Source organism: Megascapheus bottae, chromosome 1 (assembly GCF_031878675.1).
Source record: "Megascapheus bottae isolate mThoBot1 chromosome 1, mThoBot2.hap1, whole genome shotgun sequence".
NCBI lineage: Eukaryota > Metazoa > Chordata > Mammalia > Rodentia > Geomyidae > Megascapheus > Megascapheus bottae.
The window spans coordinates 31,067,769-31,092,565 of record NC_143509.1 but is presented as its reverse complement, the minus strand read 5'-3'; the positions used below and the strand labels follow the sequence as shown (position 1 = coordinate 31,092,565).

The 24,797-nt window shown below is 48.7% G+C and overlaps 1 protein-coding gene across 2 annotated transcripts in view; it reads left to right on the top strand.

The window, feature by feature from the left end:
* Nucleotides 1–24,797, top strand: part of Arhgef18 (Rho/Rac guanine nucleotide exchange factor 18) — a 61,900-nt gene that overhangs the window by 5,224 nt on the left and 31,879 nt on the right. The window contains exons 5-10 of one of the 2 annotated variants that reach the window (XM_090341797.1): nt 107–224; nt 611–668; nt 1,207–1,251; nt 2,594–2,671; nt 3,476–3,578; nt 3,689–3,830. In XM_090341797.1, coding sequence (XP_090197923.1) covers nt 107–224; nt 611–668; nt 1,207–1,251; nt 2,594–2,671; nt 3,476–3,578; nt 3,689–3,830 — 544 coding nt within the window. Of the gene's footprint in view, nt 1–106; nt 225–610; nt 669–1,206; nt 1,252–2,593; nt 2,672–3,475; nt 3,579–3,688; nt 3,831–7,990; nt 8,088–24,797 lie in introns of those variants that run through there. The other variant, XM_090341790.1, reaches the window with a different exon arrangement.

Here is a 24,797-nt window from a genome sequence, read left to right as displayed (position 1 = left end):
GAACTGTGCATCCTACAACCTGAGCGACACCCCCATCATTTTGTTCACGCCCTCTGCCTCTGGGGTTCTCTTCCAGGCTTCCCAAAGGTGCTTTTCTTTCACACAGGAATCGGGCAGCCAGGAGAAGAGAGTACTGCGGTCCAGATCCGTGCCCCTGGCCTGCAATGACGTCGGCTGTGTGGAACTGACTCCAGATTTTGAAGTGTGCACTTTACCTGGCCAAGGTAATCGCGCCTAGCAGGGTTCCTTCATCCATACGACTGAAGTGGGAAGACATACGTTCGTACACACACCCAGTAGATGGAGCCCCAGCTACACCTCAGAAATGCACAAGGCTGGGGAAGAGGGATTTAGGGTCTCTTAGGACCTGGAATGCTGGGTCCTGAGAATCCCCAGAGGGGGTGTGGCCTTCCTCACCTGCTCCTCCCCCTCTCCTTGGCGGTTGGGGTGGGTGGAAGAAGCTGCCACAGGCCAGAACCTTGCTGGGTTTTTTCTGTTCCCTATTCTTACCTCTCCTCTCTGACAGTCCCTCCCGTTCTGCAGGGGCAGACAGGGGCAGGACTGGATCCCCTCACAGTGGTGCTCTCTGGGGTTGGGGGGTGTCTTGTAGAACTACAGCCCCCAGTGTTGCAATGCCTAGCAAAGGACCACGTGGAGCCAGATCATGTGTGAGTGATTGCCTGGAGGGCTTGGAATGGGGTTGGGGGGGCTGAGAGGAAGAGGAGTAGGATGGTCAAGTCTGGGTATGGCCTCTGCAGATTCAGCATGGTGGTGTTTGTGTGTCTGTCTGTATCTGTGTGTTCACCCATACTGAGGCTTTAACTAGGTCCCGTTCCTTAGCTTTTTCACTCAAGGCTGGCGCTCTTCCACTTGATACACAGCTCCACTTCCGGCCTTTTGCTGGTTCATTGGAGAGGAAGAGTTGCATGGACTTCCCTGCCCAGACTGGCTTCAAACCACCATCCTCAGATCTCAGCCTTTTGAGTAGCTAGGACTACAGGCATGAGCCACCCACACCGGGCTGTCTCCAGCCCAACTGGTATTAAGTGATTATGGCTCGCCATCACCCGATTTGGTTTCCAACAATGGGAGAATGGATTGGATGCACTTAGGCTCTGCATCAGGGCCCAGGGCTGAGCTCAGGTTGGGGACTGTGTATGTGACCTTGGGTGACTGTGGGCTGTTTTCATCCTACCTCCTCTTCAGGCTGATGGTACAGGAAGTGCTTCAAGAACTTCGACAGTACCATGGGTAAGTGGGAAAGGAGACAGGGTGGGAACAGGTGTGGGAGAAGACACATGTGGAGACAGGTGAGGGAGAAGTGTAAGAAATACAACTGAGAGGAAAATCAGTACAACAGTGCCACCTCCACACAGGAGAACAGGTATAAAGAAGATAAGAATGGAGAGTGGTAACACATGCCTATAATTCCAGCACTTGGGAGGTTGAAGCAGAGGGATAATGAGTTAGAGCCCAGCCTCAAACACAGCAACAATTATAATAAGAGCAAAAAGAGAGCTAGATGCTAGCGGCTTACACCTGTCATCCTAGCTACTCAGGAGGCTGAGATCTGAGGATCATGGTTGAAAGCCAGCCTGGGCAGGAAAGTCCATGAGACTCTTCTTTCCAATTAAGCACCAAAAAAAAAAAATGGAAGTGGAGCTGTCACTCCAAGTGGTAAGAGTACTAGCCTTGAGCCCCCCCCCAAAAAAAACAACTCAGGGACAGTGCCTAGGCCCCTAGTTCAAGTCCCATGACAGAGAAAGGGAGAGAGAGAGAGAGAGAGAGAGAGAGAGAGAGAGAGAGAGAGAGAGAGAGAGAGAGAGAGAGAGAGAGAGAGAGAGAGAGGAAGGGAGAGAAAATGAAGACAGGAGACACATGGGAGAACAGAAAAGAACAGATGGTGAAGAGCCAGTTATCACTAGCTGAGTGGTTAACAAAATCAGTGAGAGAAGAATTTTTTTCTAAACCAAGAACCCTCGCTGTAATCCCAGCTATCTCAGGAGGCAAATATCTGAGAATCACAGTTCAGAGCCAGCCCTGGCAGGAAAAGTCCATGAAACTATCTCCAAGGAACCAGCAAAAAGCTAGAAACGGGGCTGGGAGTTTGACCTAGTGGTACAGTGCTTGCCTAGCATGCACGAAGGCCCAGGTTCGATTTCTCGGTACCACACAGATAGAAAAAAACAGAAGTGGTGCTGAGGCTCAAGTGGTAGAGTTCTAGCCTCAAGAAAGCCCAAGGATAGTGCTCAGGCCCTGAGTTCAAGCCCTACAACTGGCAAAAAAAAAAAAAGCTAGAAACGGAGTTGGGTTCAAGCAGTAGAGCACTAGCCTTGAGCAAAAACACCAAGTGAGAGGTCAAGGCCCTGAGTTGTGTTCCAGTAGCAGTATTTGAATTGGGCCTGCACTTGCACACATTCACTTTTTCCTGAGGCGTTGTGACTTGTTACTGCCCTCTGCTGGATAATTTGTCACACTACCCCTTGTGTGAGGAGGCCCCTCTTTGGCATCCCCGAGCCCTAAAGCTTTGCAATGAGATGGGGAGAAGGAATAAACCAGCTGTGGAGTCACATATGTGTCCTTTGTCATGCAGGGCCCGGCAGCGGGCTCGCCTGTCTACCAGCCCTGGGGGAGCTCACTCCAGCCTCACCTGGTTTGAGTTCCTGTCTGAGTAAGTACAAGTTGTCTGAAGTGGCTGGATTGGGGTCTCTGTGCTGCTCCCCCCAACTTTATCCCAAAGAATGGTGGGAATTCCTGGCAGAGTTAATTCTGGGGAACACATTATAGAGTGATGGTCTGTCTCCACCCCCACCATATCTCTGTCTCTGACTCTGACTTCATCTCCGTCTCTTCTTTTCCTCCCCCACCCCCTGTCAACAAACATTTATAGCTAGCACACATCCACATCTTGAATGACAGGATCTCTCTCCAGAAAATAGTTCTGCCTGGAGCAAAAGCATAGCTAGCTTTAGTAATATTTATCTAAATGGCACTGGGCTGGCCACGCAGGGGAATTGGGCAGAAATGTGAAAGCCAGAGCATGGGGAAATGGCTTATAAAAAATGAGTAGGCTGGGTCAGGAGTTTGGCCTAGTGGTAAGACCTAGGTTTGATTCCTCAGTACCACATACATAGAAAAAAAAGCCAGAAGTGGTGCTGTGGCTAAAGTGGTAGAGCTCTATCCTTGAGAAACCCCAAGGACAGTGCTTAGGCCCTGAGCCCAAGCCCAGGAAGAGGAGGGGAGAAGGAGGAGGAGAAGGAGGAGGAGGGAGGGAGGGAGGGAGGGAGTCAAGAGTTCCATCCTTGACTGAGCCTCAAACTTGTTTGAGGTTAATGTTTTCTCATCTGCAAGGTGAGTTCCTCTGTAGACGTGTGTAAACTTCCTTAAATGTGTGTGGAGGGGGAGAGGAGAATTGGAGTTGTGGAGTGCCAGGGAACCCCCACCCACAATCCTGACAACCATCCTGTCCCCCCAGGAACGAGGATGGCCTGAGCAAGACTGAGAAGGCAGACAGGAGCACCAGGGTGAAGCGGAGTCTGAGCTCCCTACGCAATCGGGTCACCAGGCAGAAGGAGAAGGTCAGGAGGGTTGGGTAGGGGTTGAGAAGCAACTTCTTCTTCCTCTAGCTCCATAGACGACCCTTGACCTGGGAGCCCTGCCATTTCAAGGTCACCTTTGTCCACTGCAGGGAAAGAGCCCAGTACTTCTTAGAGACAAGGCTCAGGATGCTCGGGAGAGGCGAGAGTGTGTCAACGGCCACCAACTGGTACCAGGGACCTTCTCTAGCCACTCCAGCTGCCCGCTGTGTGGCAAGCCTTTTCTGAGCTCTGGTGAGTCTACCAGTCCAGTCCACTCCTGGACAACAGCCTCTCTCTTTCCATCTTTCCGGTCAGTCCTGTAGTCTCCTTTCCAGCAGTTCTCTGGAGAGAAGACAGGATGGGATGCTGAGGATGGGGGAGCACTTGGGTGACCCCCAAGATGGGCGAAACTCCCCTTTTCTACAACTTTAGTCCTCCCAAGAATCCCCTGTAAAATGAGATCCAGGCGGGGCATGCTTTGGCTGGAGGGAGGAGATACTGGGATATATCACTCCGTGCCTACATCAATTAAAGCTGCTCGTGCAGTACTGAAGGTTGGAGTTCCAGAGGAAAGTTAACAGAGCCCAGGGGCTAGAGGTGTGGCTTGAGTAGTAGAGGGCGTGGCTTGAGTGGCAAGGGGGTGTGGCTAAGCGTGCTATGGTGTAGTTCAAGTTGCAAGGGCTTGGAGCTTGAGCGACAGAGGCGTGGCTCAAGCAGTAGGAGGCATGGTTTGAATGGCAGGGGCGTGGTTCGTGTTTTGGGGGTGTGGCTTGAGAGATGGGGCATGGTTCAATTGGTAGGTGTGGCTTATGGGTAGAGCAAAGCTCTAAGTGATAGGAGGTGTGGCTCACAGGGTAGGGGCGTGGTTCAAGTGGTAAGCATCTGCCTTCCAGATCTGTGTGTGTGTGTGTGTGTGTGTACACATGCATGCATACACGCCAGTCCATTCAGAGTTTGGGCATTGTCCCTGAGCTTTTGTGCTCAGTGCTAGCTCTCTACTACTTGAGCCACAGCTCCACTTCAGGCTTTTTTTGGGGGGTGGGGATGAGGCTTGAACTCAGGGCCTAGATGCTGTTCCTGAGCAATTTTGCTCAAGGCTAACAGTCTAGCTTCTTATTTATTTAGGTTTTCTTTTTTGTTAATTAATCGAAGATATGTGTCTCATGACTTTCATGAGAAAGTCAGCCAGAGATGACTTTGAACCTCAATCCTCAGATCTCAGCTTCTGAATAGTTAGGATTACAGACATGAGCCTCTGGATCCTGGCCCCTTTCCCCTTTTTTTTTTTTTTTTTTTTTTTTTTTTTTTTTTTTTTGCCAGTCCTGGGCTTGAGCTCAGGGCTTGAGCACTGTCCTTGGACTTTCTCAAGGCTAGCACTCTACCACTTGAGCCTCAGCACCACTTCTGGCTTTTTGCTATGTATGTGGTACCGAGGAATCGAACCCGGGTCTTCATGCATGCTAGGCAAGCATTCTACCACTAGGCCAAACTCCCGGCCCCTCCCTTTCCCCTTTTTTAATGGTTGAAAATAACCATTTGGGGACCCATAAACATGGCATGACATTCATATTTTAGAGTTTATAAAGAAGGTTTTGTTGGGGACAGCAGTGCCCACTTGCATGCATATTGTCTGTCCCAGCTTTCAGACAACAATGGTAAAGTTGGAAGTCTTTTACTGGAGGAGTATTTATAGAAAATGTCTTCTGCCAGGTGTGGTGCCTCAAGCCTGTAATCCTTGCTGCTTTGGGAGGCAAAGATCAAGGGAATCACAATTCAAGGCCAGCCCAGATGTAAAGATTCCTGAGACTCCATCTCAGCCAATGGCTGGGTGCCAGTTACATGCCTGCCATGCACTAGATACAATACCTGGGCATAGTGGCTTGAGTCTGTTGTCCCAAGTGCTTCAGGGAAGAAGGCAAGGCCAACCTGGACAGAAAGTGAGGAAGGAAGAAGGAAAAGGAAGAAATCACTTGCTCATCCCTAAGCCAGGCAGTCAAGCAGAGCAGACCCAGGAGAGACTGGCTTACTATGCCCTAGAAATCAATAAACCCCTTACAAATATGGCCTCCACAGATAAGAGTTTCAGCAGTGTTGTTTCCTGAATGACACTTTAATAATCCCAGAAGGCTTTGTGTAATCACAATGTGAAGCTTTACTGTACTGGTTACTTACAAATATCTCAAGAACCACATTGCTCAACATAGATATATGACTTCAATAACCCTTATTGCAACCAAGTAAGATAGATAACTTTGGAAGGTACTTGTTTTTGTCCAAGTCAGGATTCAAAGTAGGAACTTGAGTCCTTGCCACATTATATTGCTTGAATGTTCTTTCTTTTCTTTTCCTTTTTCTTTTCTTTCTTTGTTTTCTTTTTTAACAAGTCCTGGGGCTTGAACTCAGGACCTGAGTACTGTCCTTGGGCTTTTCTCAAAGCCAGAGCTCTACCTCTTGAACCACACCACTACTTCCGACTTTTTCTATGTATGTGCGCAATTGAACCCTCGTCTTCGTGCATGTTAAACAAGCATTCTACCACTAGGCTAAACTCCTGGCCCTAGCTTGAGTTTTCTAAAACACAATTTTAAAATTTTGTGCCAGTTACTAGGGCTTTGGTCCATTGTTGTCCGTTAGCTTTTCCCACTCAAAGCTAGAGTTCTACTACCTCAGCCACAACTCTAGTTTGGTTTTCTGGTTATCTGGAGATAAGTGTCTCACAAACTTAACTGTCTGGGCAAGCTTGGAACCATGATCCTCAGATTTCAGCCTCCTGTGGATGGTTGGATAGATTCTGTGTGTGGATGAATGGATGATGGATAGATAGAGTCTGTGTGTGAATGAATGTGTCTATGGATGGATGGATGGGTGAGTGGATGGATTGGATGAGTGAATAGATGAATGAATGAATGAATGAATGAATGATTTGAGTATGTTTTTCAGATTCTGAATGTGGGCTTCAGAATTTCTGATGGATGTCTGACATATTCTGGGGTGGAACCCTGTTTTGAGTATTTGGGAGTGTCTGGGTTGTCTGTGTTTGGGATATTAGATATTATGGTTTCTGAGGTCTGATCAAGTGCCAGAAACATGATTAATTTATCCCAGATCTGCTTTACTGTAGTGAACGTCACCCACTCTCCATTCTCCCCTCAGATTTCCTGCCACCAGAGGAAACTCCCTTAGTTAACGAGGCCCCAAAATGCCCCCAGAGATGTCTGCCGGCAGATCCCTCTAGACCTTTTAGATTCCCTCAAGACATCAACCAACCCCACTGCTCTGTCCCCTTTCTTCAGACCTGCTAAACATCCAGGGCTTCATGGACCTTGAAAAATGTTCCAAACTCCATTGTCCCACTTGAGTATTCCCATCCTACTGACACCCCCAATCAACTCTTTCCCAGACCCACAAATCATCAGCTGATCCACCAAACACCCCCCTCCCCCCCCACACAACTCCTCCGATCTCTATTTCTTTTTTCTTTTTTTTTTTTTTTGCCAGTCCTGGGGCTTGCACTCAGGGCCTGGGCACAGTTCCTGAGTTTCTTTTGCCCAAAGTTAGCATTCTACCACTTGAGTTATAGCACCACTTCTGGCTTTTTCCTGTTTATGTGGTACTGAGGAATTGAACCCAGGGCTTCATACATACTAAGCAAGCACTCTACCCCTATTTCACATTGCCAGCCCCTCCAATCTCTCTGGAAGGTCTTCCTAGCTCCTCTTTTTCCTAGGGGGGGTTCTAAGTCCTTTTTGGTCCTGACCCCCCCAAATGCCCCTTAACAGGGCTAATCTCCCTTGGGGGTCCTCACCCCCCTCTTTAACACGCCCCATACTGGCTTATATCGAGGTTCCCTTAACCTGTTTGTTTATTTATTTATTTTAGGAGGGAGTGATGGTACTGAGGCTTGAATTCATAGCCTGGGTGCTGTCCCTTAGATTTTTAGCTTCAAGGTTAGCTTGCTACCACTTGAGCCACTCTTCTACTTCTGGCTTTTTGGTGGTTCATTGGATATGTCTCATGCAGATGGGACCACCATATTCAAATCTCAGCTCCCCCCCCCCCCCCCCACACACACAGTAGCTAGAATAACAGGTGTGGGCTACCATCGCCTAGCTGGCCCATTTACTTTTAAAAAGCCCTCATTCCACTGACCCCAACTGGGCCCCTGGGGGGGGTCCCCCTCACCCTCACCACAAGGATCCTCCTACATCCGTCTTGCTCCCCACAATACAGCTCAGCTGGCGGCGCCCCACCCCTGGCACAACCTGAGCTCAGCCTAAGGCAAAGTCCCAGGTGCAAGGAAGACCTAAGCGCACCGGGGCCACGCCCCTCGCTGTCCACGCCCCCCAGGAGGGCGTGGTCGCGCATGCGTAGCTCTCCATACGCGGCCTCCCGCTTCCGGCTCCGCGGGGCGGGCGTCTGCATCTCGGCTGAGGCCGGGAGGCGGCGGCGGCGCTGGCTGAGGCGAAAGTGACCGAGGAGCGGGCGACCTGAGCGGGGAACCCAGCCGAGGTGAGGCTGCGGGGCAATTCTAAAGAGAATGGGGTTCAAGAGAGCAGGTTGGAAGCCCTCCCGGGGGTGTCCAGAGGATGGGGTTCGGGACCCCCCCTCCCGGGGTTTACCTCAGGCCTCCCGCAGGGCCCTGGGGGACCCCAGACGCTGAGGAGCCGGCCGCCCCCCTCGATTCGTGAGGAGATGGGGGGGCGGGGGAAGGAAAGCGGGTTGCAGACGATCTTCCAGTGTAGGGGAGAAGGAAGGTCACTTCGGGTGTCGCCTCTGCCCCTGGTTAAGGGGTGCTGGGACAGGATCACAGGTTGGGGGAGTAACACCCCCACACATAATAACAGCACCCCAATACCTCGGGCAGGCCTCTCCTGCGTAGGGGGTGGTGGCAAGGAATTAAGATATCCCGGAACAGGTGTCTCCTCCGGCCGGCGGACACCCAGGACAAGTGCAGTGCGGATACTTTGGGGCTCTTTCTGGCTCATTCTTTAGGGGGTGCGGGGATCTTTCTTGGTGGAGATCTCAGTGGGGACAAGGCCATTCTGATCGTGGAGTGGCAAGCCGGGGCTGAGTCCCAGGCGAGTTTGCTCGTCCCCTCGGTTTCTCCCATTAGGTGAGGGGATCAGTGGGACAGCTAAGCTGGCCGCAGGGAGGCCCAAACTTTTCTCCAAGAGTTGAGGCCAAGTGTCCCTCCTTTACTTGTCCTGGGGTCATGGAACCCCAAAGCCTGTAGCTTTGAGACCCATCCCCTCTTCTTCTCCTTAGGAATTCATGATCAGTCCTAGGGCCAAGGTGATTTGTGGGGGAACTGGAAGGGGAGGGCTGTTGTGAACTTTGCTGGAATCTGAGTAAATAATTAATGCTAGAACTCTTCAGGGGACCTGTCACACAGTGTTAGTGGTCCCAAGCCACCATGTATTAGCTACAGAACTTCCCCTCCCCCCCAAAAAAACATCAGTGTCCACCCTACCCCTACAATCTTTAAAATGGGAATAACGATTGGTAGGGGGATTCCATTGTGGCATATGGTAAATGCTAAATGAATGTTATGTAACTTGTACATATGACTTGCTCTTATGCTTGCCTTTTCAGGTGGCTATAGTCTGTATAAATAATAGCCCAGGAAATAGAAATATCTTGACTTGTTTGGGCCAGCTTTGGGTTTACCTAGTTTGTTATTTCTATGAATTACCAAGTCCTTCTGAACAAGAAAAGGAAAAAAAAAAAAAACTACATTTGTTCTAGACAGAATAGCAGGCAACAGCTGGAATGCACTCATTTTGTTCTTGTAAATGTTCATTTCAGTTTTATAGAGCATATTTTATTTAGTTATTTTCTTCTTTTATTCCTTCGGTTTTGTTTTGTTTTTGGTAGGCACCAAAGCCAAATATATACTGGGGCTTGAATTGAGGGCCTGGACGTTGTTCCTTAGCTTCTGTATTCAAAGCTAGTGCTCTACCACTTGAGCCACAACTCAATTTCCAGTTTTTGTTTTGTCCTGGGCTTCCAGTTTTTGTTTTGTCCTGGGCAGGTGCTCTGCCACTAACCCATGCTTCCAGCCTACTTCCAGCTTTTTGTTGGTTCATTGGAGATAAGAGTCTCATGGACTTTGCTACCAGGGTTCGCTTTGAACTGCAATCCTCAAATCTCAGCCTCTGGATTAGGTAGGATTACAGGCGTGAGCCACCAGCCCTGGGTTAATAACTTTGTGATTTCTGAGGTGCTGGGGGCCAGAGCCCAATGACTTCCTTGGTTATGTTAGGCAAACACTCTTTTTTTTTTTTAGGTAGAATACAGTAGGGAAAAAAAGGAAAAATTCTGTCATCTTTTTTTTTTCCCTGTTTCTCTTAAGTTGTGTTTGCTAGTTGAAATGGTATGTAGGTTGTCCTGTCTTGTCCCAGGTAGCAGCAATTATGGCTGAAAGGCTACTGGACTTGTCCCTAAGCCCCAGGCACTGGGGCTGTGGTCACCAGCTGTGTCTCCCGCTTGTGTTTACCCAGCACGTGTTTAACATAGTTGTGAACTAATGTGACTTCTGTCCTATTCAGTTGCTATTTCTCCAAACTCCAATGGGTGACTCCTGTGACAGACCGGGTCCATCGACAGCCTGCCTTAAATCATTTCAGACCCAAAGACCTTTATTTATTGAGGGCAGACTGTCGTTTATTTGTGAAGTAAATTTCACCTCTTCTTGCCCCCACATACACACCTTCTCCCCCAGCCATCAAGAGCTACTTGGATTTGAAAGCTCACTCTTCTAGTCCAAAACAATTCCAGTTTCAGCTTTAGAGCTGCTTGTAGGAATGTTTTTTTCTCCTGAAGGGAGGAGGAATGTAGTTAATGAGGGGAGAGAGGAAAACTTTAAAAATAATGTCCTCCACCAGGCCTTGCCATGCCCTCCTTTCATCTCCTCCTTCCTTCCCTTACTTCCCTCTTTCCTTCCTTCCATCCTTCACCAGGTTTATGATCGTTTGTGAGGGATTGCTTCCTCTAGGAAGCCTTTTAGCCCATCCCTATTTAACAAGTCTGGGTGAAGTGTTACCCCATTGATTCCAATGTCTTGTTTTTTCTTAGACTGAACAATCTGAATTACTGTTTTCTGTATTTGATATATGTCTATTATACTAGACTATATGTCACTAAGTGGAAAAACAGTATCTTAGGCCATCATAGATGCTCAATAAATATCTGTTCAATGGCAAAAAAAATAAAAAATAATGTCCTCCCCTAGTCTTCAATGAACCTGCCCTTCCAGCTGTCTCCTTTTGTTATTCCAGCCAAATAACTGGTCTTGGTGCTTTCTCTGCTTTCCTAAGGATAGGTTGGTTCGTAGTTTCAACTAGGTATAAAATGGTAGTTGGTTGTATTCAAAGTAGCAAAGGAACTGATTTCTTGTGTGTGTGTGTGTGTGTGTGTGTGTGTGTGTGTGTGTACATGTGAGCTGGTCCTGAGATTTGAACTCGGAGCCTGGGTACTGTCCTTGGGCTTTTTAGCTCAAAGCTAGCACTTCCTTCACATGAGCCACAGCTCCACATACAGCTTTTTCAGTGGATCTTTGGAGAGTCTCACAGATGTTTTTGCCTGCACTGAACTCAAACCACAATCCTCAGCTCCCAGTCTCCTGAGTAGCTAGAATTACAGGCATCAGCCACTCGTGCCTGACTCAATGTACTGATTTATGATAGATACACTTAACAGAAAGTGTGTAAATTATTTGTGTATGTGGGGGGGGCAGTACTGGGACTTGAACTCAAGGCCTGGGCACTATCCCTTAGCTGTGTTTTCTACTCCATCGCTAAAGGCTGGTGCTCTACCATTTGAGCTCAGGTCCACTTCCAGCTTTTTTGGCCAGTTAATTGAAGATAAGAGTTGCATGGACTTTTCCTGCCCAGGCTGGCTTTGAATCTCCAGATTTCAGCCTCCAGAATAGCTAGGGTGACAGATATAAGAGTGGGGGGTAGGCATGGATGGTTACATTTTAAACTTATACCACTGTTTTAAAAAGTAACTGTTTCACTGTCTGCAATTCACCTGCCATAAAATCCACCCTTTTCAAATGCACTCTCCTTTATCTCTTGTTTTCAAGAGCCTTATTTTGAATTACAATGTTACACCACTACAGAAAGAAAAGTGCCATTCAGTGATTTTTTTAGTGTATTTTGCACAGGCTTGTGAAACTGTTACCAATATCTAATTCCAGCACTTAAAAAAAAAACATTAAATCAGTTTGTAGTTCTTTGGGGTGGAATTCAGGGAGCTTTAAAAGAAGGGCGCAGAGCCGGGTGTAATGGCTCACACCTGTAATCCTAGCTACTCAGGAAGCTGAGATCTGAAGATCGAGGTTCAAAGCCAACCAGGGCACTAAAGAACGTGAGACTCTTAACTCCAATTAATCACTAGAAAATGGGAAGTGGCACTGTGGCACCAGGGGTAGGGTGGTAGCCTAGAGCTGAAGAGCTCAGGGACATTGCCCAAGCCCACAGTTCAAGTCCCTTGACTGACCAAAAAAAAAAAAAAAGGGTGCAGGTTAAGCTAGCCACCCTTCCCCTGTCAGGATAGATTTAGGGGAGAACCATATCAAGTTACTTGGCAGGAATCCAACATAGTCATATAAGCAGGGACATTCCAGTTATTCAGTGTTTACAAGTAACTAATTTGCTGAGGTTTTATGAAGAGCAAAACTGAATTTAGAGTGGAGAGTCGTGCTGCATACCTTTAAGCCCATCTGGAGGCTGAGGTAGGAGGTTCATGAGTTTGAGGGCAGCTAGTGTGGGCTACCTAAGGAGACCCCTGGGTTGTTTTTCTTTTCTTTTGTTTTGTTTGTGTGTATGTGTGTGTGTACATGTACATGCAGACATGTGTGTACTAGGACTTGAATTCAGGGCCTGGGTGCTGTCCCTGAGCTTTTTTATTCAAAGCTGGTGTTCTCCCACTTGAGTCACAGTCCCACTTCCAACTTTGGGGTGGCTCATTGGAGTAAGAGGCCATGAATGGGGTGCTGGTGGCTCATAGCCTGGGCAGGAAAGTCTGTGGGACTAATCTTTAATAAACTACTCAGAAAAGGCCAGAAGTGGTTCTGTGGCAAAGCATTAGCCTTGAGCAAAGCAGAAAAATAAAATAAGGCTTTGAACCATTGATCCTCAGATCTCAGCTTTTTGAGTTGGTAGGATTATAGGCACTTGGGCTATGTGTGTGTGTGTGTGTGTGTGTGTGCGTGTGCGCTGCTATATGGAGCAGGACCTGAGCCTGCCCCCCACCCCTACCCCCACCCCCACTCAAGCCTAACGCTCTACCATTTGAGCCACAGTTCCAATTCTGGCATTGTTTTTGATGGTTAATTGGAACTAAGAGCCACAGATCCTCCGATCTCATCCTCCTGAGTAGCTAGGATGCCAGGTGAGACCACTGGTGCCCTATTCCACCAATAACATGTTGCTGGCTAATTGGAGATAAGAATCTTAAAGACTTTCCTGCACGGGCTGGCTTTGAACTGCAGTCTTTTGATCTCAGCCTCCTGAGTAGCTGGGATCATAGATATGAGTCCTTAGCACCTGGCTTCATTTGCATTATTGGCAGTAGTAGATTACCTTTTCCCTTTTGGATGACCAAGTCCTGGGATAAAGTCAATTATGGACTCTGGTCCCTACCAAGGTCCAGCATGCTTAGGGTTGAGACAGAGATGTGGGATCATTGCTTCTCAGATGCAGCCTCAGACACCCCCCCCCCCCACCACCTATTCCCAGGAAAAGCTCCTGGAGCCTCCTAAAGACACTTGGGCTGGATTGAACCTTGATGCTAGCCACTGCAGGCAGATGGAGACCTGTGAAATGGGCAGTGTGGAGAGAGTTGGAGTTCACACCAGCTTGAAGGTAGACTTGATGAAGTTTAGGTGATAGCATACCTGGGAGACTTCCCTCCCGTGACTCCAGCAGAGAGAGGGTAACCTCAGCATCCTCAGTTGCCTTAGGTCTTCCTCAGACAACGATCACCCCACTGCCTGCAGATGCTCTGTTTGTTGGTGTGAGAAGCATGGACAGCTCTGTTGGCCAACTCTAGTAGAGCACAAGTTAATTTAAAGTACTGGTTCCTCAGTCGTAACCAATGCACTAAACTAATGCCTAATGTTACTAAAGCATATGGTGTGGGGTGCGTGTAGTAGCACACACCTATAATCTTAGCTACTCAGGAGGCAGAGATAGGACAATTGCACCTCAGTGCATAAAGGTCTGGTGTGGGAAGGAGGGAGGGAGGGAAGGAGAGAGAGAGACATGGTAGAAACATCTGCTTAACAAATATGAGGTCTGGAGTTCCAACCCTCATCCCTCCAAAGTTCATAGGGAGGCAGGGTGGTTTGGGTATCAAAGCAAGCTAGTGGGAGCGGGAGGAAGGAGGTAAAGAACTTGGTGGCTGACTGCTACAAAACCCACCAGAGCTGGGGTCACAGTGAACTCCACCCAGGGCAGTGACAGGGTTGGTGCCCACAGGTGGGGACTTTTCAAGTCTTTTGCCATGCCCTGTCCACTCCTGGCAGGGATCAGTACATTGTCCTTGGAGAGTGGAGTGTCCCCTCAGACAGTGGGGAACCGAAGGGTCTTTGCCTTTCTGTAAATTTTTACCTGGACTGCCAACATGGTAGGCAGAATAATGGGCATCTCACCCTCCCCTCAAAAAAAATTGCAGTTATGCCACTCCATGTGGCAAAAGGGACTTGTGGATGTGATTTCTGGCATTGGTTACTTGTGCTGTGTGGCTACGGGGTCCTCAGAAGAGGCAGGGGGTCAGAGCCAGGCTGCAGGTCTGGGAGATGCCAGGCTGCCTGCTCTAAAGTGGAAGGAAGAGGCCAGGAGCCAAGGGATGCAGGACCTAAAAGGTGAGAGGAGACACAGCTCCATGGAGCCTGTGGGAGGAATGAGCTCTGCCGGCATCTTGATTTTACACTCCTGACCCTTAACACTAAGATGATTTGTGGTTGTTCCAGTAGCCTTAGTACACACACACATCATCACACTTTCTTCTGGGGGGTAAAAAAAGTTGAACCTGTCCATTGCTTGGTGAGGGGTGGGGGTGAGGGGGCTCCCACATCTGCCCTCCCCCCCTTGTAGGCCTCCCTTCCACCATGAAGGGTTCTGCATTCCAGGCAGTGGGGAACAGTGCCCCCTGCAGGCCACCCCATTCTTCTCCTGCTGAGACCTGGCCCCACCATCTTCCCTGGACCCCAGAGGAGCAGGGTTAGCAGCAGGCCTTCTGCTGACAGGAGCTTGCCTCTGAGGCATGCAAGTTGCTCACTACATTCTCAGCTCTGTGGTTTGCAGCATTTCTCCCATTTTTGCTTTCTAGAAGGCTCTACCCATAGATGAGCCCAGCACAGAGCCTCTGGAGCTCTGTCATAGCCTCCTCACATGGCTGTTTTCATGTTGAAGGTGACCCACAAAGCTAAAGCTTTATCAAACAAATGTTGTTTGTTTTTCTTTTTTCTAGTAGTAGGTGTTGAACACAAGGCCTTGTACTTGTTCAGTCAATGCCCTGCCGCTTGAATCACAAATTCCACTTGTGGATTAGTTGATTGGAGATAAAGAATCTCACGGATTTTTCTGCCCTGGCTGGCCTCAAACCACAATCCTCCAAACTTCAGCCTCCTGAGAAGCTGGGGTTTATAGGCATAAGCTAGCGGCACCTGGCAGTTTTCCAGCATTTTTCAGTTAGAATAAAGGAGTCACACAGGAGCCACTTAGTTGTACAGAAGAAAGAGCAGGTCATAAGGTGCATTATTGTATTCTTTCTGGAAAGCATCTGAATGTATATTCTTCTGAAGATGATTTGCTAGAAATAGTATAAATACAGAACTGATATTACAGTTGGTCAAACACTCAACCATTTTATACTCTACAACCTTTCAGTCCTCCCCTCCCCCCTCCATCCCTGACCATGCCATCAACCATCCAACTTCACAGAAGTTAAGCCAAACATAGTGGTACATACCTATAATCCCAGCTACTCAGTAGACTGAAGAAGGAGGACTGGATTATCTGAGCCTAGGAGTTCAAGGCCAGCCTGAGGGACACAGGAGAATATGTACCTTTATTAAGAAAAAGAGAGACAGAGAAGGAAGAAAGAGAGGGGGACGAATAAAGGAAGAAGGAAGAGGAGGAGGGGGGAGGGGAAAAGAGAAAGGGCAAAGCCTCCAACACTTGCTTCCCATCTGACCTTGAAACATAGATTTATTAAAATCTAGGCAAGCTTCCACTACTGCAGTTGCAAGAGGAATACTAATGGAGTTCTTTGCAAGTTCTGGAATTTTCCTAGCCTCGAGCTGGCTGTCACCGGGTGTTCTTAGCATGGTCAGAACCGGAGCTGCTCTTGGGTGCCACCAGCTCCCCCCTCTCCCCAACAGGTGATTTCTCTGGAATTCAGTAAGGACTCCCCACAGTTAATCCAATTTAGGCTTCCTGCATATAATCCCCTTTGCACTGCAAGGCCTGTGAGTGCCACAGGAGCCCTGCCCAGTGCATTTGATGGTTTAGGACCAGGCCCTCCATGATATTCCGAGTCATAATGTTGAGGGAGAAGAACAGAGTAGTCATATTTGAGGCTAATACGCAGTGTCTGTGGCAGAATCTCCGTGAGCCAAAGCAGCCACAGACAGCATGTAAATAAGTGGGCGTGACCGTGTCCCAATAAAACTTTATTTACAAACACAAATATGTAGCTCAAGGACTGGGATTTGCCAACTCTTGTAGCAGGCTCATGATTTTTTTTTATTATTAATTAATTTATTTATTTTTACCAGTCCCAGGGCTTGTACTCAGGGTCTGAACACTGTCCTTAGGCTTTCTCAAGGCTAGAGTTCTATCTTTTGAGCCATAGCACCACTCCTGGCTTTTTTCTACCTATGTGGTACCAAGGAATGGAACCTGGGTCTTCATGCATGCTAGGCAAGCACTCTACCATTAGGTCAAACTCCTGGTCCCATCATGATTTTTTCTAAACAAGAGTTTTTTGTGGGTTTCTGTGTGTGTTCACATGTGTGATTGTACAAGGGGGTCTCATTGTTATAATTCCACAAATGCCTACCCTGTACTTTGAACAAGTAAGCCTGTGAGTCATGATTTTATGGCCCCGAGGGCCAGGGCTTTGGGATTTTGTGTGTGTGTGTGTGTGTGTGTGAAAGAGAGAGAGAGAGAGAGAGAGAGAGAGAGAGAGAGAGAGAGAGAGAGAGAGAGAGAGAGAGAGAGAGAGAGAGGAGAATGAGAGAATGAGAGAATGAGAGAGAGAGAGAGAGAATTCAGTGAAGGTCAACAGGCTGTGTCTGGAGCCATGGAGACCCTCCTTTATGCTGGGGTGCATTTTGTGTGTGGGTGAGAGAGAGAGTATGGGTCAGTCCTGGGGCTTGAACTCTTGCCCAGCAAGGCCCACGTTGGGCAAGGTCAGGCCAGAAACTGTCCCCTGGGGTAGATCTTTTTTTTTTTTTTTTTGCCAGTCCTGGGCTTGAGCTCAGGGCCTGAGCACTGTCCTTGGGTTTTCTCAAGGCTAGAGCTCTACCACTTGAACCTTAGCACCACTTCCAGCTTTTTTTTTTTTCTATGTATGTGGTACTGAGGAATCGAACCCGGGTCTTCATGCATGCTAGGCAAGCACTTTAACCACTAGGCCAAACTCCCGGCCCCCTGGGGTAGATCTTTCCAGGCTTTTCCCTGACCCTCATCTCCAGGCCAGTTGTCTTCATTTATTTTTATTTTTCCAGAAATGCCATGCCCTTGAACCATTACCCAACTCCTCAGAAAGCAAATAAGTTTTGTTTTTTTTAATTTTGCTGTCTGTGCAGTGTTTCTAGCTCCACTTTCCATAGTGACAGAATGCCCCCCCTCACTGTGTTCATGAAAATGGTGTCTAGATATGCTCATTTGCATTTGTGCACACGTAGCTGCCTTCATCTAAACATTGAAGATATCCAAAAGATGCCAGTCAGGTGCTGTGGGCATCTCATTCCAGAGAGCCAAAACAAAACAACAACAACAAAACGAAGCTGGGGCATGGCATAAGGGGGCGTGTTCAGATTGCCTGGCGTGGCTGCGGTGGCAGGAAGTGTGTGGCTCAAGTGGTAGAGTTATCTGCCTTGCAAATGGGAGGCCCTGGAGTTCAAACCCCAGTACCATCCAAAACAAAAACTGCCCAGAGGGTAGCCAGTGGCTAGACTTTAAAAAAATACTTTTAGGTGGAAGCCACCCCAGTTTTGCTGGGGATGCCCTTGGCTTTGCAGCAGGCCAAGAGAAATCACCTCCTCATCTGCTCCTCGTGACATTGAGGGTTCGCCTGACACCAGAAAGCAATGTCGAATCAGCCCAGGGAAGCCGGGACAGGCCTGGGCAGTGCAGGCCCCGTTACCAGGCTTCTTGATCTTTTCCACAGTTATTTTAGCTATGCTAAATATGAGGTCACACACGGAGATGCCTTGCTGTCTGGCGTCCTCTTGTGCAAAGGAGGGTGAGGGGCTTAATCTGATCCTCACCCGTGTTTGTGATTCACCATCCCCTGTGCACACTGAGTCCAAACTCCAAACACAGCCCACCTGCAAATGTGGAGGGCTTAGGTGTGGGAACCCAGGGGTCCAGGCCCAGAGCTTTGGGTGTGTAGGGAGTAGTGTCTTCAGCAGCCCCTCGTCCCTCAGTCATCCAGGACAGTCTGTGGTGTTTCTGTGTTGGAGGAAAGTTCTAGAACGTTTTTGTGTCTGCCTCTAGTATGGATGGTACCAGGCTCCTGGGAAGAAACCAAAGTCAAGATTTAGATTTCCTCCAGAATGAGTCAACTCTTTTAGAAAGCCGTTGGTTGGCTTTTAGTGCCAGTATTCGGGCCTGAGTCTTGCAGGCTCAATCAGCTTTTTTTGCATTCAGTTAATACTCTAGCACTGGAGCCAAACCTCCATTTCTGGCATTTTGGTTCACTGGAGATAAGAGTCTCACAGCTTTGTCTCCATGGACCGGCTTTAACCTGAGATCCTCAGATCTCAACTTCCTGAGTGACTGCAGCAGTGACTCACCAGTGCCCAGGACTGTTTTAATTGTGCAGCGCAGCAGCCTCGAGCACATTCATATCATAGTGCAGCACTCCCCTCCAACTCCAGAACATTTGTTCCCCGCACTGAAACTCCATCCCCACCCAGCACTTACTCCCTTCCCTTTGTATCCCCTAGCACCCCTCATCCTACTTCCTGTCTCTGTGGCTCTGACTCCTCTAAAGAGCTACTGACTTCCTCCTTACATCATGTCCTGAATGTTCATCAGGTACTAGATGTCCTTTTTAAAGTTGAGTAATAGTCCAGCGTGTGTGTGCACTTGCTGCACACCCATGTGTATATGGTTTGGCTTATTCATCTGTTGGTTAGACACTTGGTTTGCTCCCACCTTGGGGCTATTATGAATTATGTTTCTATGAACACAGGCATGCACATGTCCACTCAAGTCATGGCTCTAATTTTGGACACGCACAGAGGAGCAGAGCTGAGGGACATATAGTGACTCTAACCTGGACCCTCTGGGGGAACCATTTTCCCTACCAGTTTGCATGGATTTTCTCCATGTCCACCCACACTGGTGATCTCCCATGTTTGGGAAAGTTCTGGAATGTTCTGGAAAGATGTTAGCACATAGGGACTGGGAGGCACAGTCTTCTTGTGGTAGTGGTTGTTGGTGTTGTTTGGTGGTACTGGGCTGTGAACCTGAGACCTTGGGCTTGCTTGGTTCTGGGCCTGCTGCCCCTCTCATGATCTTCCACGGTGTTGAATGCCTTTTCTCGTGCTCTGTCTTCTTCTCAGACATGTCTATTTAAGTCCTCTGTCCAGTTTTGAATTGGAGTGTTTGTGGGGTTTTGGGTTGTTTTTTTTTTTTTGGTTTGCTGCCAGAGAGCTGACACTGGGCAGCCAGCCTCCCAGATGACTCACTCTTGTCCTTCTGTCACCCTGCAAGAGTGGCTTTAGTTTTTGTCTTCTAGTTTTAGGGAAAACCCAGGGCCTCCTGTGTGCGACGCCCTGAATGGAGGACAGAGAGGCAGGCTGCACTCCGCTACTGAATGTATACCCAAAAGAATCCACGGCAGCTAACATTAGAGATACCTGCACACTTGTGTTTAGAGCAGGAACCAAGGAACCAAGCTGTGGGCTCTGCCTAGGTGTCCATCTGCCATGTAGAGTTAAAGAAAATGTGATTTACATACAGAGTAGAGTACTATTCAGCCATTAAGAAGAATGACAGTGGGTAGAGCTAGAGAGCAGCAGTTAAATGAAATAAGCCAGTCCCACCAAGGCAAGCAGGCTGTGTTTCCTGTGATTTCTGAGACTAGGAAGAGGTGAAATACATGGGAGTAAGTAATGAGAAAGCTGGACTTGATGCTCACACCCAAAATTCAAGCTACTTGAAAGGCTGAGACCTAAAGGTCAAGATTGGAAGATCCTTTGACAAATTCCAGAGACTGTCATCTCCATAAACCAGCAAAAAAAAAAAAAAAAAAAAAAAAAAAAGCCAGGCAGCTGTGAGTGAAAAAGTTGAGCAAGAATGCAAGTCTCCTGAATTCAAGTTCAAATACCAGCATGTACATGCGTGCGTGCGCGCACACGCACGCACACACACACACACAAACACACACACAAAGTAAATGGGAAGCTGGGCACTGGTGGCTCAGGCCTGTCATCCTAGCTACTCAGGAGACCAAGATCTGAGGATCGTGTTCAAAGCCAGTCCAGGCAGGAGAGTCTATGAGACTCTTATCTCCAGTTAATCACAGAAAAAGCCAGAAGTGGAGCTGTGACTCAAGTGGTAGATCACCAGCTTTAAGCAAAAGAGCTCAGGGACAGGGCCCAGACCTATAGTTCAAACCCCAGGACTGGCAAAAATAAATGAATGAACAGTAAGTGGGAGTCTACCAGGATATGTCAGGGGAGAAGATTAGGAATAAATAATACAGTTCGTGAATATGATTGCAGTACATTGTATGCATGTACAGGAATGCATAGCCCTGTACAATTTCATATGTGCCAGTGTGTGTGTGTCTGTGCGTGTGCGCATGCATGTGCACTGGTTAGTACTGGGGCTTCAACTCAGGACCTAGGCACTGTCTGAGCTTTTTTGTTTCAAGCTGATGCTCTACCACTTGAGCCACAGTGCTATTTCCAGCTGTTTGGGTAGGTTATTGGAGATCAGAGTCTCACAGACTTTTCCTGCCTGGGCTGGCTTTAAAACTGCAGTGCTCAAATCTCAGCCTCCTGGGTAGCTATGATGACAGGCGTGGGCCACTGGCACCAGCCTGCTTTTTTTTTTTTTGGCCAGTCCTCCTGGGCTTGAGCTCACGGCCTGAGCACTGTCCTTGGACTTTCTCAAGGCTAGCACTCTACCACTTGAGCCTCAGCACCTCTTCCAGCTTTTTTCTATGTATGTGGTAACGAGGAATCGAACCCTGGTCTTCGTGCATGCTAGGCAAGCACTTTAGCCACTAGGCCAAACTGCCGGCCCAAAGGGATTCTTTTTTTTTTGCCAGTCCTGGGCTTGAGCTCAGGGCCTGAGCACTGTCCTTGGACTTTCTCAAGGCTAGAGCTCTACCACTTGAGCCTCAGCACCACTTCAGCTTTTTTCTATGTATGTGGTACTGAGGAATCGAACCCGGGTCTCCAGGTCTTCATGCATGCTAGGCAAGCACTTTAACCACTAGGCCAAACTCCCGGCTGGTTTTTTTTTTTTTTTAAAGATAAAATAATAAATAAGGGCTGGAATGTAGCTCAGTGACAACATGCTTGCCTAGCAAGTGCAACGTTCTAGGTTAGATTCCTAGTACCAAAAAAAGAAAAAATAATAATGATAATAATAATAAATAAAAGGCAGGCTATTGTTGAGACCTCAAAGGTAAGTAGGGCTCTTCCTGCCTTCCTTGGCTCATAGCCATAGGGGCCAGCGGCCATTAAAGGGGTTGAACAGCGGAAGTGGGGCCCCACAACAGCTCTTGTGGGGAGACAGAGGGAGAAATACACAGATCCAGACAGGGCTCGCTTCCTCCTTTGGCCAGGCCTAAGTGAATGAAAGTTCCCAGAGTTGCTAATGAATGTCTGGAAGGCCTCTGTAGTCCAGTCTTCTCCAGGGCTAGATGTTTGCTTAATGAGTGATGAGGAAAGATAAAAGATGGAGAAGATAGACAACCTGCCTACAATTGGCCAAAGCCACAAGATGGGTCTCGAGGTGGTGAGCATTTAGATTCCTTGACTGGGGCCTAAGTCAGGCTCCCACCTGGGTATGGGGGGGGGGGTGGATGGGAGACATGGTCTAGGATGGGGTACTCTGGGCACTGTGGGGTTAGGGGGCAGCCTCTGAGGCTTCCCCAACTCCAACAGGCATAGTCTCTTCTTCAGAAGGGCAAGGGTGGGGCTCAAGTGGCCACAAGAGTCCCAGGATCCAGGGGTCTAAACAAGCAATCACCCACGTACAGGATGGGCCAGTGAAACCTAGGGACAGCAGTGGGAAAGCATCTGGGAATCTCAGTTAACAGATAACCTTCATGATGGTGATGATGATGATAGAGGTAGTGGTGTTACTCAAGGTGGTGATGATGATGGTAGATGGAGCCACTCATTGACATAATATGCTTCCCCTTCTCCAACTGGGCTGCCCTGCTATCTTTCACTTTATCTTTTTGATTTTGGCTTTGGGGTTTCTTTGGGGGGAGTGGAAGGGGGTGGTTCTCATTGTGTATCCCAGACCTGGAACTCTTGATTGTGATGCCTCAGCTTCCCAAGAGCCTGGATTGTAGGTATGTACCACTACACTGGGCTTCCTGACTACTCTCAACAAAGATGGGGTGTTCAGCAAAGTAAACTCTGCCACTTAAACACCCCCCTCACCCCCAGCTTAATCTCAGGCGGCAGCTCCATAGAGCCTCCTCCCTTCCCTGGGAATTTCATCTGATTCTGAGTTTCAGGTGCCATCTGCATATGTGTGGGGGGGGGCGCGTATGCGCACGCGCACGCAATTACATGTGTGCGTGCATGCATGCATGCTGTTTGTGGGGCTTGAACTTTGGGTCTGGGCACTATCCCTGAGCTGCTTTTGCTCAAGGCTAGAGCACTCTACCACTTGAGCCACAGCACCACTTCTGGCTTTTTGGTGATTCATTGGCAATAATTCTCCCGGACTTTTCTTGCCTGGGTTGACTTCTAACCGTGATCCTCAGATAGCAGCAGCCTGAGTAGCTGGGATTACAGGTGTGAGACACAGCACCGGCTCTGGTGCCATCTTACCCCTCACCTCCCACCCCCATAAAACTCCTAAGGACCACACTGCATTGAGTTACCTAGGGGGTATCCAGATGTCCCCCGTTCTACAGTCACTCCATCTGCTTCCCCCACCCGAGGCGGCCTCCGGACCTGTCAGCCTCTGTCCAGCCCCCCACGCCAGCACCCTCCTCTCCAGAGGCATAGCTCAGCAGCTCTAGGCATGAGCTTTAACTGCAAGAGAAAGGATAAACTCCAAGTACTCCTCAGGCCCAAAACAGAACCTTCTCAAATAAGCTCTTTCTTCCACTTTATTTTGTTTTGTTTTTGTTTTTCTCATAGGACCCCCCTAGGCATCTAGCCCCTCCCCCTCTCTTTCCAGCAAATATCTATTGAGCACCCCCAAATGCCAGGTTCACGCTTCTAGCCCATTACCTACCCTCTCTAGCCTATGCACATCTGCACCCCCACCCACCCATACACCTGACCCTTCCCTTCCAAAGCCAGGAGCCTTTCAAGGCCCTCACTGGTCAGCCAGTCAGAAAAGCCTAAGTGCTTTATGAACTTTGATAGACAAATAAGTGTGTATTTGCCGATCTTCTGGTTTAGCCTGCCCTGTGAGTACCATTCATTTCCTTGCCATTGCTCCTGCTGAAAGCTCCCCCTCTACACACATCCTACTATTATGATGATTCCCCATAGGAGCTCACTTTCTCATAACTGGATGGCATTTTGACTGTTAGGAGAGTTTGGTTTGGTTTGGTTTTTGAGATGAGGTCTCTGTAGGTAGCCCTGGGCTAGCCTGGGACTCAGGACCCTCCTGAGTGACAGGATTAAAGATGTCACCTGTGCTAGTCTTTAAAAAAAAAAAAACTCACTTCTCCTTCCCCCTTGCACTTTTTACTCAGTTTTGTAGAAACACTTAAGTTTCTCTCTCTCCCTCTCCCCTTTCCACCTCTCCCTCCTTCCCGTCTCTCAGCTGGGACTTGAACTCAGAGCCTGTCCCTTAGCTTTTTCAACTAAGATTGGTGCTCTACAACTTAAGTTCTTCTTCCACTTCTGGCTTTTTGATGGTTAATTGGAGATAAGAGTCTCATGGATTTTCCTGCCCAGGTTGGAATTGAACCTTGATCTTCAGATCTCAGTCTCCTTTTTTGCTGGGGGGGGGGGGGTCAGTTATGATGCTTACATTCAGGGCCAGAGCCTGTCCCTGAGCTCTTTTGCTCAAGTCTAGCACTCTACCACTTGAGCCACAGCACCACTTCCTGCTTTTTCTGTGTATGTGGTACTGAGGAATTGAACCCAGGGCTTCATGCATGCTAGGCAAGCACTTGACCACTAGGCCACATTTCCAGCCCCCCCCCCCCCCCCCCGCCTTAAGTCTTTTGCACTGGCAGATGTGTGAGTTTAGCTAGCATTCTGCTCCTTGAAGTGTGCATAATTGTGATCACAAAGGGCTCTGGCATCCACGGCTGAGAACAGGGAGTGTCCTTAATGAGAAGGCTGCAGTGGTGCTTGGCTGCACCCCGGGATTGCACTTTGGGGTGTGTCCTAGCAAAGGGGCTTCTTAGGAGCCTGTGTTCCATGGCTAGGGATCAGTGGCTGACAGCGCCTGGTGGGCGGCTCAGGGGTGAGTGATTGCCTAGAGCTTCTGGTTCTGATTCCAGCACTGCCATCACTGCAACCTGACCATCATCAGTCAAGGTGGTCTCTCTTCTCCCGTGGTGGCATGTCCCAGCTGGTTCTGAGCAGAGGGACCTGGACATCTCAGCTCCAGAGCCCAAGGTCAGAGCCCTCCTCTCTCTTCCTTCTTCTAGGCTCTGCCTCAGTGGCTCCCAAGCTTTCCCTTCCATCCACCCTACAATTAGCATGGCTCCCGCCTGGCTTTGCCACGTGTATCTGACACTGCCAGGCTGTTCCCTGCCTCCCATCTGGCTCAGCCCCTCTCACCACTCGCCTGTCCATCAGCACTTGTC